Source organism: Alligator sinensis, unplaced genomic scaffold (genome assembly GCF_000455745.1).
Source record: "Alligator sinensis unplaced genomic scaffold, ASM45574v1 scaffold1162_2, whole genome shotgun sequence".
Classification (NCBI taxonomy): domain Eukaryota; kingdom Metazoa; phylum Chordata; order Crocodylia; family Alligatoridae; genus Alligator; species Alligator sinensis.
The window spans coordinates 245038-257082 of record NW_005843013.1 but is presented as its reverse complement, the minus strand read 5'-3'; the positions used below and the strand labels follow the sequence as shown (position 1 = coordinate 257082).

Here is a 12045-nt window from a genome sequence, read left to right as displayed (position 1 = left end):
CGGGGCCGGCCGGGCCGGGCCGCGCCGAGCAGGGCCCGGGGAGCGTCGCGGGGCGGGCAAGGGGCGTATGTGTACGCACGCGCACACACCCTGCGTGCACACGCACACATGCACTGCATGCGCACATGCACGCATACATGCACGTGCGCACACGTATACACACACGCAGAGTACATGCATACACGGTACATGCAGACAGTGCATGCACATGGGCCCACACACCCAAAGTATGTGCACACATGTATACATATGTGCACACATACACGAATACATGCACACACGCACAGACTTTTGCAGACATACACGTGCACACACATACACAGAAGCATGGCCCCCCCACACACAGAGTAGACAGTACACATGCACAGACAGGACATACACACACATGCAGTAGCAGTACATGCATGAATACAGAATGTACACACACAAACATGCACACTCACTGACACACGTACACATGTGCAAACAGGCCCACGTGTGCGCACGCACAGTTATGCACATGTACATGCACATGTGTATGCGCATGCTCATACACAATCTAATTGTACATGCCAGTGCAGCTCCCTCTGACATGATAGGCATTACTGGTGGGGGGGGTGGGTTACATAGTTTGGAGAGGGAAACGGGTGGTAGCAACAACTTCTAGGAAGTAAATAAGGTCAAAAGTGCCTTAGTTTCTCCCTTAATAACTTCAATAAGGTTAGGATCCGAGAGCATCTAAGACCTAATTATGTCAATGAGGTAGAAATGATGCTTGTAGCAAATATGAACATCAAGAGAGGGATGGTACAAAGGAATAGGGAATTTGACACTTGCTGAAATGTGCAGCAGAAATGAAGGTGCTCCTATAATGAGGTAATAAGTAAAAAAAAAAATGGGAACCAGAAGGCTGCTAGTATATCACAGAACATCTCTTATAGAAACAAAGATAAAATGATGGGGTTTGTTTGCTGTATGTGTGACAGCGATAGACTATAAAAAGAAAACCCCAAAAAACCCAACTGCAGGGATGGTGCAGAATGTGTTTAGGCCAGAATCATTTGGGGCAGGTTGAAATGGGCAGTTGACTCGAGGGTCAGATTGTATATGGCTAGAGAGATTTCAGTAGCATGGCTATATAGGTAGATGCACATCTGGAATTGTGGAAGACCTTACATTTCTGGTTACAAATGGGAAAATAAAAGTTACTAATAATGGTTGGGTTCCGGTATTCATCAAGTCACTGAACCAGCTGGAGGTGATGTATGAACATATTATAGAACTGGTTGTAGAAAACAACCTTGGATCAAGCATTCCTACATTGATTTACTTTTAAGTTTTATGTAAGGATTAACAACAACAGGTCTGTCATTTTTCAAATGGGCAAACTCTGAGAAAGTAGGAAAATTAGCTTCATACAGTCACTGGACTGAAGAGCTCTCACGCTTGAATGGGGAGGAGGAATCTTGGGATTTCAGTAAATCAGGTTGCAAAAACTGGCAAGAACCTGTATCCCAAGCAAACAGGAAAAAAGTTATAGAGAAGGGCTCCAGACTTAACTGGACAAAATTTAAAAGGCAAAAACAAAAAAAAGGAAAGTAGGAGTAAGGAGAGCCTGGAGAAAAGGGATAGATCAGCAAAGTAAGCTGCGTCCTAGAGGTCAGGAAGATTAGGGATGAAGACAGTTGCCAACATTTAAACCTTTACAGAGGAGAAGGGAGTATCTGTGTTAATCTGAAGTTAGGCAGAAGACAGGGAAGGGTGGCACCTTAGAGGCTAACTCATTTGGGGGCATGAAGTTTTGTAGGTTGCAGCCTGCTTTGTTAGATGATATGGTGAAATTAAAGCAAGTAGCAAAGGATTTCTAGCTACGTGAAGACAGAGAAAAAGGAAAGAAGTGATACATTGCATTGAGGATGAGGTAGAGCAAAGCTGTTCAACTAGTGGCCCATAGGTTGTAGGCAGCCCATGAGAGATTAGGTTGCCCCTGTTCGCCACCACTTCCCCTACTGCTCGGGCTGCAGTAGCTCTGGGCTCCCCCTTCTCCAGCTGCCACGTTCAGCCTCTGGGGTTTGGGCAGTGCAGCCCAGGGAGCAGATGGTGAGTCTGGGGTCACATCGGCACACAGTGCAGTGGCGGAGGGGGAGCAGAAAGCATACGTGGGCACAAAGTGAAGGGTATGGCTGTATGGGCACACAGTGCCGCAGTGGCCTGGGAACATGTAGTTCACTCCTGGTGTGACCCACAAGGTGTGCATTCCTAGCCTCTTGGAAGTTGGACATCCCTGGGGTAGCAACTGAAGGTGAGCTACTGTTTTTTTATGCTGTTTTTTTGGTAACAACAATGATATTGAACACAGGGCAGAGACAGGATGGCTAAGGGAATGGGGTGTGAAAATTGAAGTTGCCTTAGTCAAAGTAGAAGCAAAATTCAGATATTTGAGGAAGCAGATAATTTCCATTCCAAAAATCTGAAAGAACTAACACATGAAGTCACAGGTCCAGTAGCAGTGATGTTGAAGGGGAAGGTTATTACTATGTAGTGGGAAAATAACAAATGTAGTACTTCTTCCCCCACCGCTAAAGTACTGTTTAATTAATATGTGATGCAAGCCTATTAAAACACATTTTTGACTAGAATAAAACACTTGATGGATTACCACATGAGACACTATTAGTTATGTGGGAGAAGATGAGGGTTAGTAGAAAAATGGTAAGGTGAGAGGAAATGGCTGAAAAGGAAAAAAACAGTTGTAATAAAAAGTTGGAGAAAGCTTACTAGTAGACTTCAGGTCTTGAGACAGATTTAATCTAATATTTTAATGAATAACCTCAGTACAGAAACTAGATACCATATCTACATGCATACCACATGCACTCCAAAAAAAAAAAATAGCTCTCCAAAATTGGGGTATGTTCATTAAGTGAGGGAGCTGATTTCCATGCTGGAATGGCAGTAGCTTTTGCCAGCAGCTGTAACAGGGTTAAAACTGTAGCTGTGGAACTACAGGATGCGGGTAAGTGATACGGGAGAATAAAGTCTCCCCTTTCTGTACATGGCTGTCTCTAGTGGGTTATGGAATAGAGAAAATCCCACACAATTTACTGATTCGTTTTGATGCACTGGCTGGGGGAGTAGTTAGCTGATTGCACGATTTCACAATGATTACACACTTAATTTATACAACACAATTTTATTTTAAAACTCTTTGCTACGTATATAACACTGCTTAGCTTTAAGAAACACCACAAACATTAAAAACACAATAATTACATATATCAGAAACAATGCTCCGAATGCACTTCCTTCCCAAACAATGCTATAAGAATTAGTGTTACAAAAACAACTACAATTACAACTAAAAGTTAAATTTGAATCAATACTATTATTTTTCATAATATACTTACAATCCTAGGATTCCGAGAAGCCAAATACCAAAATATGGTTTAATTCCTCAGTAGTACGATTTAATGGGTTGGCCTCAGTAGTACGGTTCAATAGGCTGGCCTCAGCAATACGATTCAATGAGCTGGGCTCACCAGTGATAGGACTACGTCCCCTTCCTTCAGTCCCTTTCAGGTGCTCCGCGGCTTCAGCGTGAACTAAGAGATTCGTGTTCACGGAGAGGTTGGATTAGGTGATCAATCTAATCCAAGTTTACACTTGCGATTCTTCCTTCGTTGTTCTGCAAGTGAAGTCACCTCCAAATTGGGACAGTAAGTTACAGGTTTTTATTGAGTGAGCTGCCGTCATTGGGCTCCTCCTACTCAACTTATCATACCTCCCAAATTTGGGCTCGGATCTTACTCAACAGAAATTACCTTTGTTGAGCATTTTTAAATTATTCTTGGGGAGACTTCCATATCACTGTAAATACTTTTTCTTAGCAATTTGGTTAAAAGGCCTTAGGCTTTGATGTCTCAGAATTCAGGATATTTGCTTTCTTTGTAAAAAACTTCTAAAGATACAATTTAAATTAAGACTTTAAGTGAAGTCAGGACATTTTGCACGTAGCTCCGAAACAATGAGCTAGATAAGGAGATAAATCCTATCTTCTTCCTGAAACTGGCTAATGGGCAACCTTTACAAACATTCAAACTATTTCATTCAATATGACAATGGCCAGCATTCAGCCATTGTGAGCTTGTGCTGTGGCAGTTAAAATTCTGAAAAAAAATCTTTTTTTCTTTATTCTGCCTCCCCAAACCAAGGGGCATGTGTTATTTGTGGGCCTGTGGAATGCAAGAAAATATGGTATATGAAGTTTGCTTATTTCCCAAAGTTGGGAGGCATCATTGGTATGGGAAGGAGCATTGATGCTTTACATAGGAAGAACTGGATGACCTTGAGGACTGGAGTGAGAGAAATCAGATGAAATTTAGTATCGCAGGGTACAAAGTCATGCATTTAGGGACTTCTTACAATATTTTCTGCACCTAATTTGGGGCTTACTGTTTGGAAATAAAAGAGGAAGGGAAAGACTTGGGTGTATCAGTTGATTGCAGGATCACTTTGACTGCCAGTGAGGCAACTGTGAAAAAGGCAAATGCACTTTTAGGCAAGGCATCTCCAGTAGATGCAGGGAAGTGTTAATGCTACTAATGAGAATTATCTGGAATACTGTGTACAAGTCTATTTTTCTTGTTCAGGAAAGAGGAACTCAAACTGCAACAGGTACCTAGTAACCCTAGTTACTCTTCAACTGAAAGGGGGTCTATTTTATGAGAGAAGGTTGAAAGGGATTGCTAGGCTGGGAGGGGATCAAAATGGTGGCTGGAAGCAAATATGACTGTTTGCTAGAATTACATCAGGAGATAAACACTAGAAAGGAAGAAGACCTCTGTAAGCTAAAGGGCAAGATTGGCTCAAGGACAAACAGTTATAAACTGGCTGAAAATCAAGTTTTCAAAGTATCAGACCAGTGAGATTCTGGAATAGCCTCTCTTTTGGGGTAGTACAGGCAGAAACCTTAAGTAGTTTTAAAATTGAGCTCGGTAAATTTATGAAATGTCTTATATGAAAGGTCAAATATATATGCATGCAAGTAATATCATTAGTAAACTAAGGGAATGCAGTCTATGCAGTAGCTTGCAACCCGTGGCCCACATGTGACCCAGCACAGCGCTGCAGCCCATGTGACATCCTGTTAAAAAAAAAAGAGTAAAGACATTTGACAGTGTAAAAATGAGAGGTATTACAGAATATTGATTTGTATTGCATTACTGTCAGATAACGGATACCCAACATTTTGTAAATGGATACACAGGAAGTAAGTTGTGTGAGCGTGGCCCACGTAACACATTGAGAGAAGCAAATGTGGCCCGCTGTGGCAAATAGGTTGAGAACCACTGGTCTAGAGGAAAGTACTGTTAGATGGATATATAACTGGTTGGATCATTGTGTGGAGAAATTCGTCATCACCAGTGGCACTGGGAGGAGGTGTCCACAGGATGCAGCCTGAGGAGCCACGGTATTTGGCCTTCAGGGCTTGTGGAGGGACCAGGAGCAGGGGAGCAGGATGAGCGGGGGCAAGGCTCACCACCAAAATCCAGTGTGTGTGTTTTGGGCACCACACTTCAAGAAAGATGTGGACAAATTAGAAGAAGTCCAGCAAAGAGTACCAAAATGATTCAAGCCTGGGAAACAGATTTAGGAGGAAAAGCTGAATGAGTAGGGATTACACAGTCCAGATTAGAGAAAATTGAGGGTGCATTTTATAACAGTCTTCAAATACCTGAAGGATAGTTTTATAGAGGACGGTGCTGATTTATTCTCTGGAGCTGTGGGATGGGGCAGGACAGGAGGCAGTACTTTTCTTTTGTAGCAAGAGAAATGTAGGTTGAATTTTAGGAAGAATTTCTCACTTTGGGAGTTGTTCGGTATTGGAACAAGTTATCCGGAGAAGTTGTGGACTTTCTATCCTTGGAAATTTTTATGAGCACGTTAGACGAATACTTAAGTGAAAGAGTTTATACAGGGATGATCATGCCTTGAACAAGAGGTTGGACTAAATGACCAGCTGAGGTCCCTTTCACCTGCACTTTTCTGTGTGTCTGTGGAATAAGTAATTGATAAAGTGTTCATTAATCTTCTCAAATGAGTAGAGAGTCAGAGTTAAGGTGTTAGTTATTGAGTGCATACCATCATTGCCAACTGGAATTGTAGTCACTTTTTAAAACATGAGTTTATAATAGTTTCAGGAACTGGCAATCCTCTTGGGTTATTTAGGTTTTAGATTCATACTTTCCTATTTTTAAATATTTTTTTCTATTTTCTGTCAATATGTACCCTCACAAACAGAAAAAGTTGATGACATACATAGTGCTATCAAATGAGCAAAGTAGCGCTACAGAAGTACAGTAGCTCTTTTTCTCTCTACCTCTTGCTCTCTTTACTTTCTTTTAGTTCCAGTGATAACCAGGGTGGATTCAGGGTGCTGACATGGGCAGATGTGTTGGCAGTATTGCTTTCAGATCAGCTTATAAGAGAAATTCAGTTGAGAGTAGTTTGCTTAGTTTCTCAAAAAATTTAGCCATTCACCTCTGATCATAGAATAGCAGGGTTGGAAGGGACGCTAAACCAACCCAGATAAGGATCCTCAGACAAAAAATTATCTAATAAGGAAAAGAGCATAGTAAATTCTACTTGAAGTGCACCTTTACACCCCTTCTTTCCATGTGTTTCAAGACAGGAATGTGTTTCATGTAATGTACAAGCACCCTCTTCTGTGATTTGGGAACGTGAAAGCCCATAGCGTTGTTTTTAATCACTTTTTATAACTGTAAGTATTTTCTGATATTCATTCAGTTTTTGAAGTGTGGGAAAAAATGCAGAATCGAATATGGTTTGCTGTTTAAGTCTGTGGGAATTGTGGAACCATTTGCAATGTGACAGGCTACGATCAATAGCACATTTCCTCTCTGCAGGTTAAACATCAGCACTAAGGCCAATATCCATGTCTGTTAAGAGTGTCACTGCGATCTATATCTATTCCCAAATGTTTGTAAAAGACCCCAAAGCGTAGTGTGGGAAATAGATAACTTGTCTGAACTATGGTCTTGATTTTATTTTTTATTGCAGGTCTTGTCTGGATGCGGTGTTTATGATGGTACCGAAATCCATGAAGCCTCTGCGTAAGCCGCTTTGTGTAATTCAAGTTCTAGCAATGTATCCTTCACAATAGACATACAAAAAACTAGAACTCTTGGTTCCAAAGTAATACCTTTTATTAGACCAACTGGAAAATGGCAAGAAAATTGTCCTTTTCTTCAAGCTTTTGGGATCAAAATCCCTTCGTCAGGCTCTGGGAAAAGTGTAGATGGTACAAGATGGTAAAAAGTCCATGCAGAAAAGGACAATTTTCTTGCCATTTTCCAGTTGGTCTAATAAAAGGTATCATTTTGGAACCAAGAGTTCTAGTTTTTTGTATGTCTTTTTGTCTCCGACCAACACAGCTACCAAGTACACTCCTTCACAATAGAGCATTTTATCATATCAAATTAATTTCCACTTGCTAAGTACTACCCTGAAATAGCCTTGATGGTAGGTGGTTCCCCTCTGGGATCTTTTTGACAGCCAGGGGATGCCACTATTTTGTCCCAGCTTTATGTTCCTCAATACGTTCTTATATCACGGTGTTTCAGAGGGAAATGATTGGGCACAGTGTATGGCTACCAACTACTAAACCAGAGTAGTGAAATGTTGAGAGAGAGGCCTGCTCTTTTGAGCAGTACCTCTAGTTCCTCCATTCATGCCACCTGAATCATAGATTTAATTTTATAGCCAGCTTTCTGAGCATTCATTTCTGAGCCACACTTACTTATAAGAATAGTACACCAGGTATGTTGATCTTAATATCTCTTGGTGTGACCTTTGCTGCCATTTCTGAAGGAAGGCCAACTGATCACTGAAATAGTTATAGACAGCCAAAGGGATTGAAGTAATGCTTGCAGCTCATTGGGCACCCTGTTGGCCAACTATTACGCTGTAAACATTCTATTAATGCTGGCAATGTGTAGTTTTATTTGATGGTACTTTACCAGTTTTTTTTCTCTAAAAACAAGGAATATGTCTCTAGCAGGACTTAGAGGCAAATTAAAGTCCTGCTGTAATTTGTTTGCCATTATGACATCCCCTGTCTGAAGGTTTTCAATGTATTTTATGCCTGTGTTGTAGCATACTGTTCCACCTGAGTCGCAAGGGAGCTGAAGTTCAGATGTATGCTCCAGATGTTCTTCAGATGCACGTTATTGACCACACCAAAGGACAGCCTGCTGAGGCTGAATCGAGGTAAAAGCTATGTTTAAGTAGATGCTTTTTCTTGTGGTTACCATATACAGTCTCCTTTATCTCAAATGGGTACTCTATTTCCTGCTAGTTTTGTTTCAGAAGTCACCTCACCATTGCTATGTTTATTCAAAGCCATGATGGTTTCTTACTCTTCAAAAATGACATAATTCCTTTATATACTTGAACCCTTGCACACACAAAGCCTTTTTCTTCTGTTTTATTTCTGGTTCTCCAAGAAATGTTTTAACGGAATCAGCAAGGATTGCTCGTGGTAAAATCACAAACCTGGCTAAACTTACTACACAGGACCATGATGCTGTGATCTTCCCTGGTGGCTTTGGAGCTGCTAAAAACCTGTGAGTGCCAAGTTAAGTAAGCAGTAATTTAAATCCTTTACTCATAACTCACAGTAGTAACAAGAAACAGTTAATTGCCTTTTTATAGAATGCATACATTTACTGAGGTTGGAGATTGCCATGGGATAATGTTCTCAGTGCAGTGCTTAGATAGTCTGGGATTTTCCCATATGATTCTTATTGCTGCAGGATGACAGCACTAAGTCTCTCTCCATTGGTCACACTAAAAATTCCCTATTAAAATTAGTCAACAGTGCATGTTACATAAAAAAAATGTTTTTTTCCTCTGACGCTGTGATTTGTTGTGGCATAGTGGGGAAAGTGAAGGTAAAACTTTTAGTTTCAGATTATTTCTTGGTGCGTAGTTTTGACTACAACGTATCTGTGTGTCAGTAAACTTATTAAATAACTTGCTTTCAAAAAATAGCATATATTTGTCTTGAGAAAGTTTGCTTGTCAACAGAGGGGGACATTTTCTTTTGATTTTTGGAGCACTGTGTGTTTCTTTAAAACAGGGGCAGGCAAAATGGCAGGTCTGGCTAGTGGCTGGACTCTATTTCCCAGTAGCCCCTGCATGCGTTATTGCGGCCAGTGTCCACGGAGACCCCAACAGCAGCAGGGCGTGACAGTGCGAGGCCAGGATTTCCATGGAGACGGGCCCTAGCAGCATTGGCAGGGTGCATGGCTAGGTGGGGAGCTGCTCTAGGGCCGAGGTTGGGATCTTGCAGCGGTGACAGCATGGTCTGGAGCTGGGGCAGAGCTGCGATCTGCTGCATGGCCCTCCCACCTCCACATTTTCTACTGCTTTGTAGATTTTTGCTGTATCAAGGAGCTGCCCCTTCTCCTTCACTGAAGTTCGGATTCTAACTTGTGGGGGTCGTTGAGAGATGTTCTGAGTGTCAGTGCACATCTGAATGCTTAGCTTTGTAATGAGGTGTTCATGACTGTCTCTTGTGACAGATCCACCTTTGCTGTGGACGGGAAGGATTGCAAAGTGCACAAAGAAGTTGAACGGGTCCTTCAGGAGTTCCACAAAGCAGGCAAACCCATTGGGTATGTACATAATAGGAGCTGGGCCCTTACAAATACTGCTGCGGAGTGGTAGCTTGAGAGTGGAGATAAAATTAGTTCTGTGTAGGTATGTAGAGGTTGGCATGGAAGGTAGAAAAAACGTGTGTGTTTTGCATGCATGGCTTTTTTAAAAGTCATCCTTCAAGATTGTGTGAGTAGAGAGAAGTAGTTATGAAAAAAACACATTTACTTGTTGGGCAGGAAAATCTTGATACTGGACAGAAGAAATGACCTTTTTACATTTGTCTTTCAGATCTTTAAGAGCACAGACTGTAAAATCTTTATAAATACAATTCATCCTTTTAAAGAAGGGGCTTTCTTGGATTTTCATTTCCTATTTTTCTTGCAGGCTGTGCTGCATTTCACCAGTCCTGGCGGCAAAAGTACTCCCTGGTGCTGAAGTTACTGTGGGACACGAAGCAGAGGAAGGTGGGAAGTGGCCTTATGCTGGAACTGCAGGTGCCATTAAAGCACTAGGAGCAAAACATTGTGTTAAAGAAGTAACCATATCCTTTCTCATTAACATTTGGTGACTGTCAATTGAGAAACTGAGAGTTGAGAAGCAATGAATACTCTTGGCTTATGCATTATTCCAATTGTAAAGCCATATAGAAGCACATACGTGTGCTTCTATTCCAAATTATTCCAGTTGTATAGCCATACATGAAGCACATTGCTGTAACAATAGCTGTGTGATTTCTGATGTACAGTGCTCACCTCTTTTGGCATAGCCAGCACCACAGTTAATTCAGAGGTGCTGTGAGCAATACATGTACAGACCCATTCATACGGTCTCATACAGACCCATAACTAGTAAGTTTTTCTTGTAATATGTAATACAATACTAGCATTGTAGTCTCAATGAAATTCAGGTATTTCTGGCAAAGTAAGTAAAACCACTCTTCTCATAGGAACTAGTTTTCAGTTTGCCTGTGTGTAAAGGAAGATATTTGGGATTGTTTTTATTTGCTTTGTTTCTTTTTGCAGTCAGTGTCTATCAGTACTGGGTTGGTTATGCTTTCCTTAACTCTCTTCCACGAAGCTCATGTGGACTTGAAAAACAAGGTGGTCACTACCCCGGCCTTTATGTGCGAGACAGAATTGCATCACATCTTCGAGGGCATTGGGGCCATGGTAAAGAATGTCCTGAAATTAACTGGCAAATATAGTGGTGTTTCATAAAACAAGCTTTAGGAAAGATTTGAATTCGAAGTACACCACCAGAAATAAAAATCAATTCTTTTGTAAACCACTGATGAAACTGATGATCTTGTTCCCAGCTCTATTCAGATAATGCCTTTTTATGTAGTAGGGGTTTTTTTTGCAGTGAATCTCAAGCACTTCTGAGCAGAAAGGTCTGCAGAATGTCTCATTAGGTACAGGCAGTGTGTCCTAAATCCTAAAGTCTTGTCTTGGACTTAAGCTTCTGGGGAGGGTTACATGGGAATGATCTGAGGCCAGCCAGCATGCAACAAAACATTCCTGAGGAAAATACTAAAGATTCACATGACAATTGAATGGCATGAGCATCAGTCATTAGCCAGAGTGGCAGTCTTGACTACTGGACTAAGTTTGAGATACATGGCTAACACCATTTGGAGTTTCTGGCTGCTGCTCTTGGAAAACTATGTTAAAATTCACCTCTGGCTAGTTTAGTTAAAACGGCTGTTATTACCTTTACTTTCCTGAGACTGCCTGTCTGTCTGGGTGCTCAGATGTTGCTCAGGTTTGAGGAGAGAGAGATTGATCTGAATCACAAAGGTATTGGGGAAGACGCACTGATGTGTGTTTCAGGCAGGGTTGCTGTAGTTTGCTGTTTATGCAGATGTATGTGAGCTAAAAGCCAAGATTGCTTTGATTTAACCAAGGGAATCACACATGTTCCAAGTCCTAATTCATTGTTAGCTTTGTGTTGCTCAGGTTTTTTTTTCCTTTCTTTACTCGTTCTTTACTCGGGGCTTTTTTCTGTTTTAAAAAAACCTGCTCTTTCCAACATGAATAAAACTAAATTTCAGGAGCAGGACATATCTTTATCTATAAATATATAGATTTTGAGGGCGCTAACCATGATTAATAGCACAGTAAGCCTCCTGCATAAAACAGGCCTGGAAATTAAAAAAACAACCTGCTGCAGTAATTGGTAAGGTTTAAAGACATCACCCATGCTAATGTAATTATTTGCCTAGCAGTGAACACTGGATACTACCACGTTCCCCTCACCAGAATAACAAAGCTCTTCCAGAGAAATACAGTCAAATGTAGGAAGAATGATGGCTAAATAAATTAACTTCTGTCCAATAATCCTTTTACAATGTTTAATCATGGAACCTTTTGCATTTTGAAATCACTT

General features: G+C 41.1%; 1 protein-coding gene across 5 annotated transcripts in view; it reads left to right on the top strand.

Annotated features, from left to right (window-relative positions):
* Nucleotides 1-12039, top strand: part of GATD3A (glutamine amidotransferase like class 1 domain containing 3A) — a 20336-nt gene extending 8297 nt beyond the window's left edge. For 2 of the 5 annotated variants that reach the window (XM_014526302.2, XM_006036743.3), the window contains exons 2-7: nucleotides 7060-7112; nucleotides 8155-8268; nucleotides 8505-8624; nucleotides 9585-9677; nucleotides 10045-10201; nucleotides 10734-12039. In XM_014526302.2, coding sequence (XP_014381788.1) covers nucleotides 8195-8268; nucleotides 8505-8624; nucleotides 9585-9677; nucleotides 10045-10201; nucleotides 10734-10877 — 588 coding nt within the window. In that variant the 5' untranslated portion in view covers nucleotides 7060-7112; nucleotides 8155-8194 and the 3' untranslated portion in view covers nucleotides 10878-12039. Of the gene's footprint in view, nucleotides 1-1996; nucleotides 2080-2974; nucleotides 2996-6444; nucleotides 6761-7059; nucleotides 7113-8154; nucleotides 8269-8504; nucleotides 8625-9584; nucleotides 9678-10044; nucleotides 10202-10733 lie in introns of those variants that run through there. The other 3 variants (XM_014526303.2, XM_006036744.2, XM_025193079.1) reach the window with 3 other exon arrangements.
* Nucleotides 12040-12045: the final 6 nt, after the last annotated feature.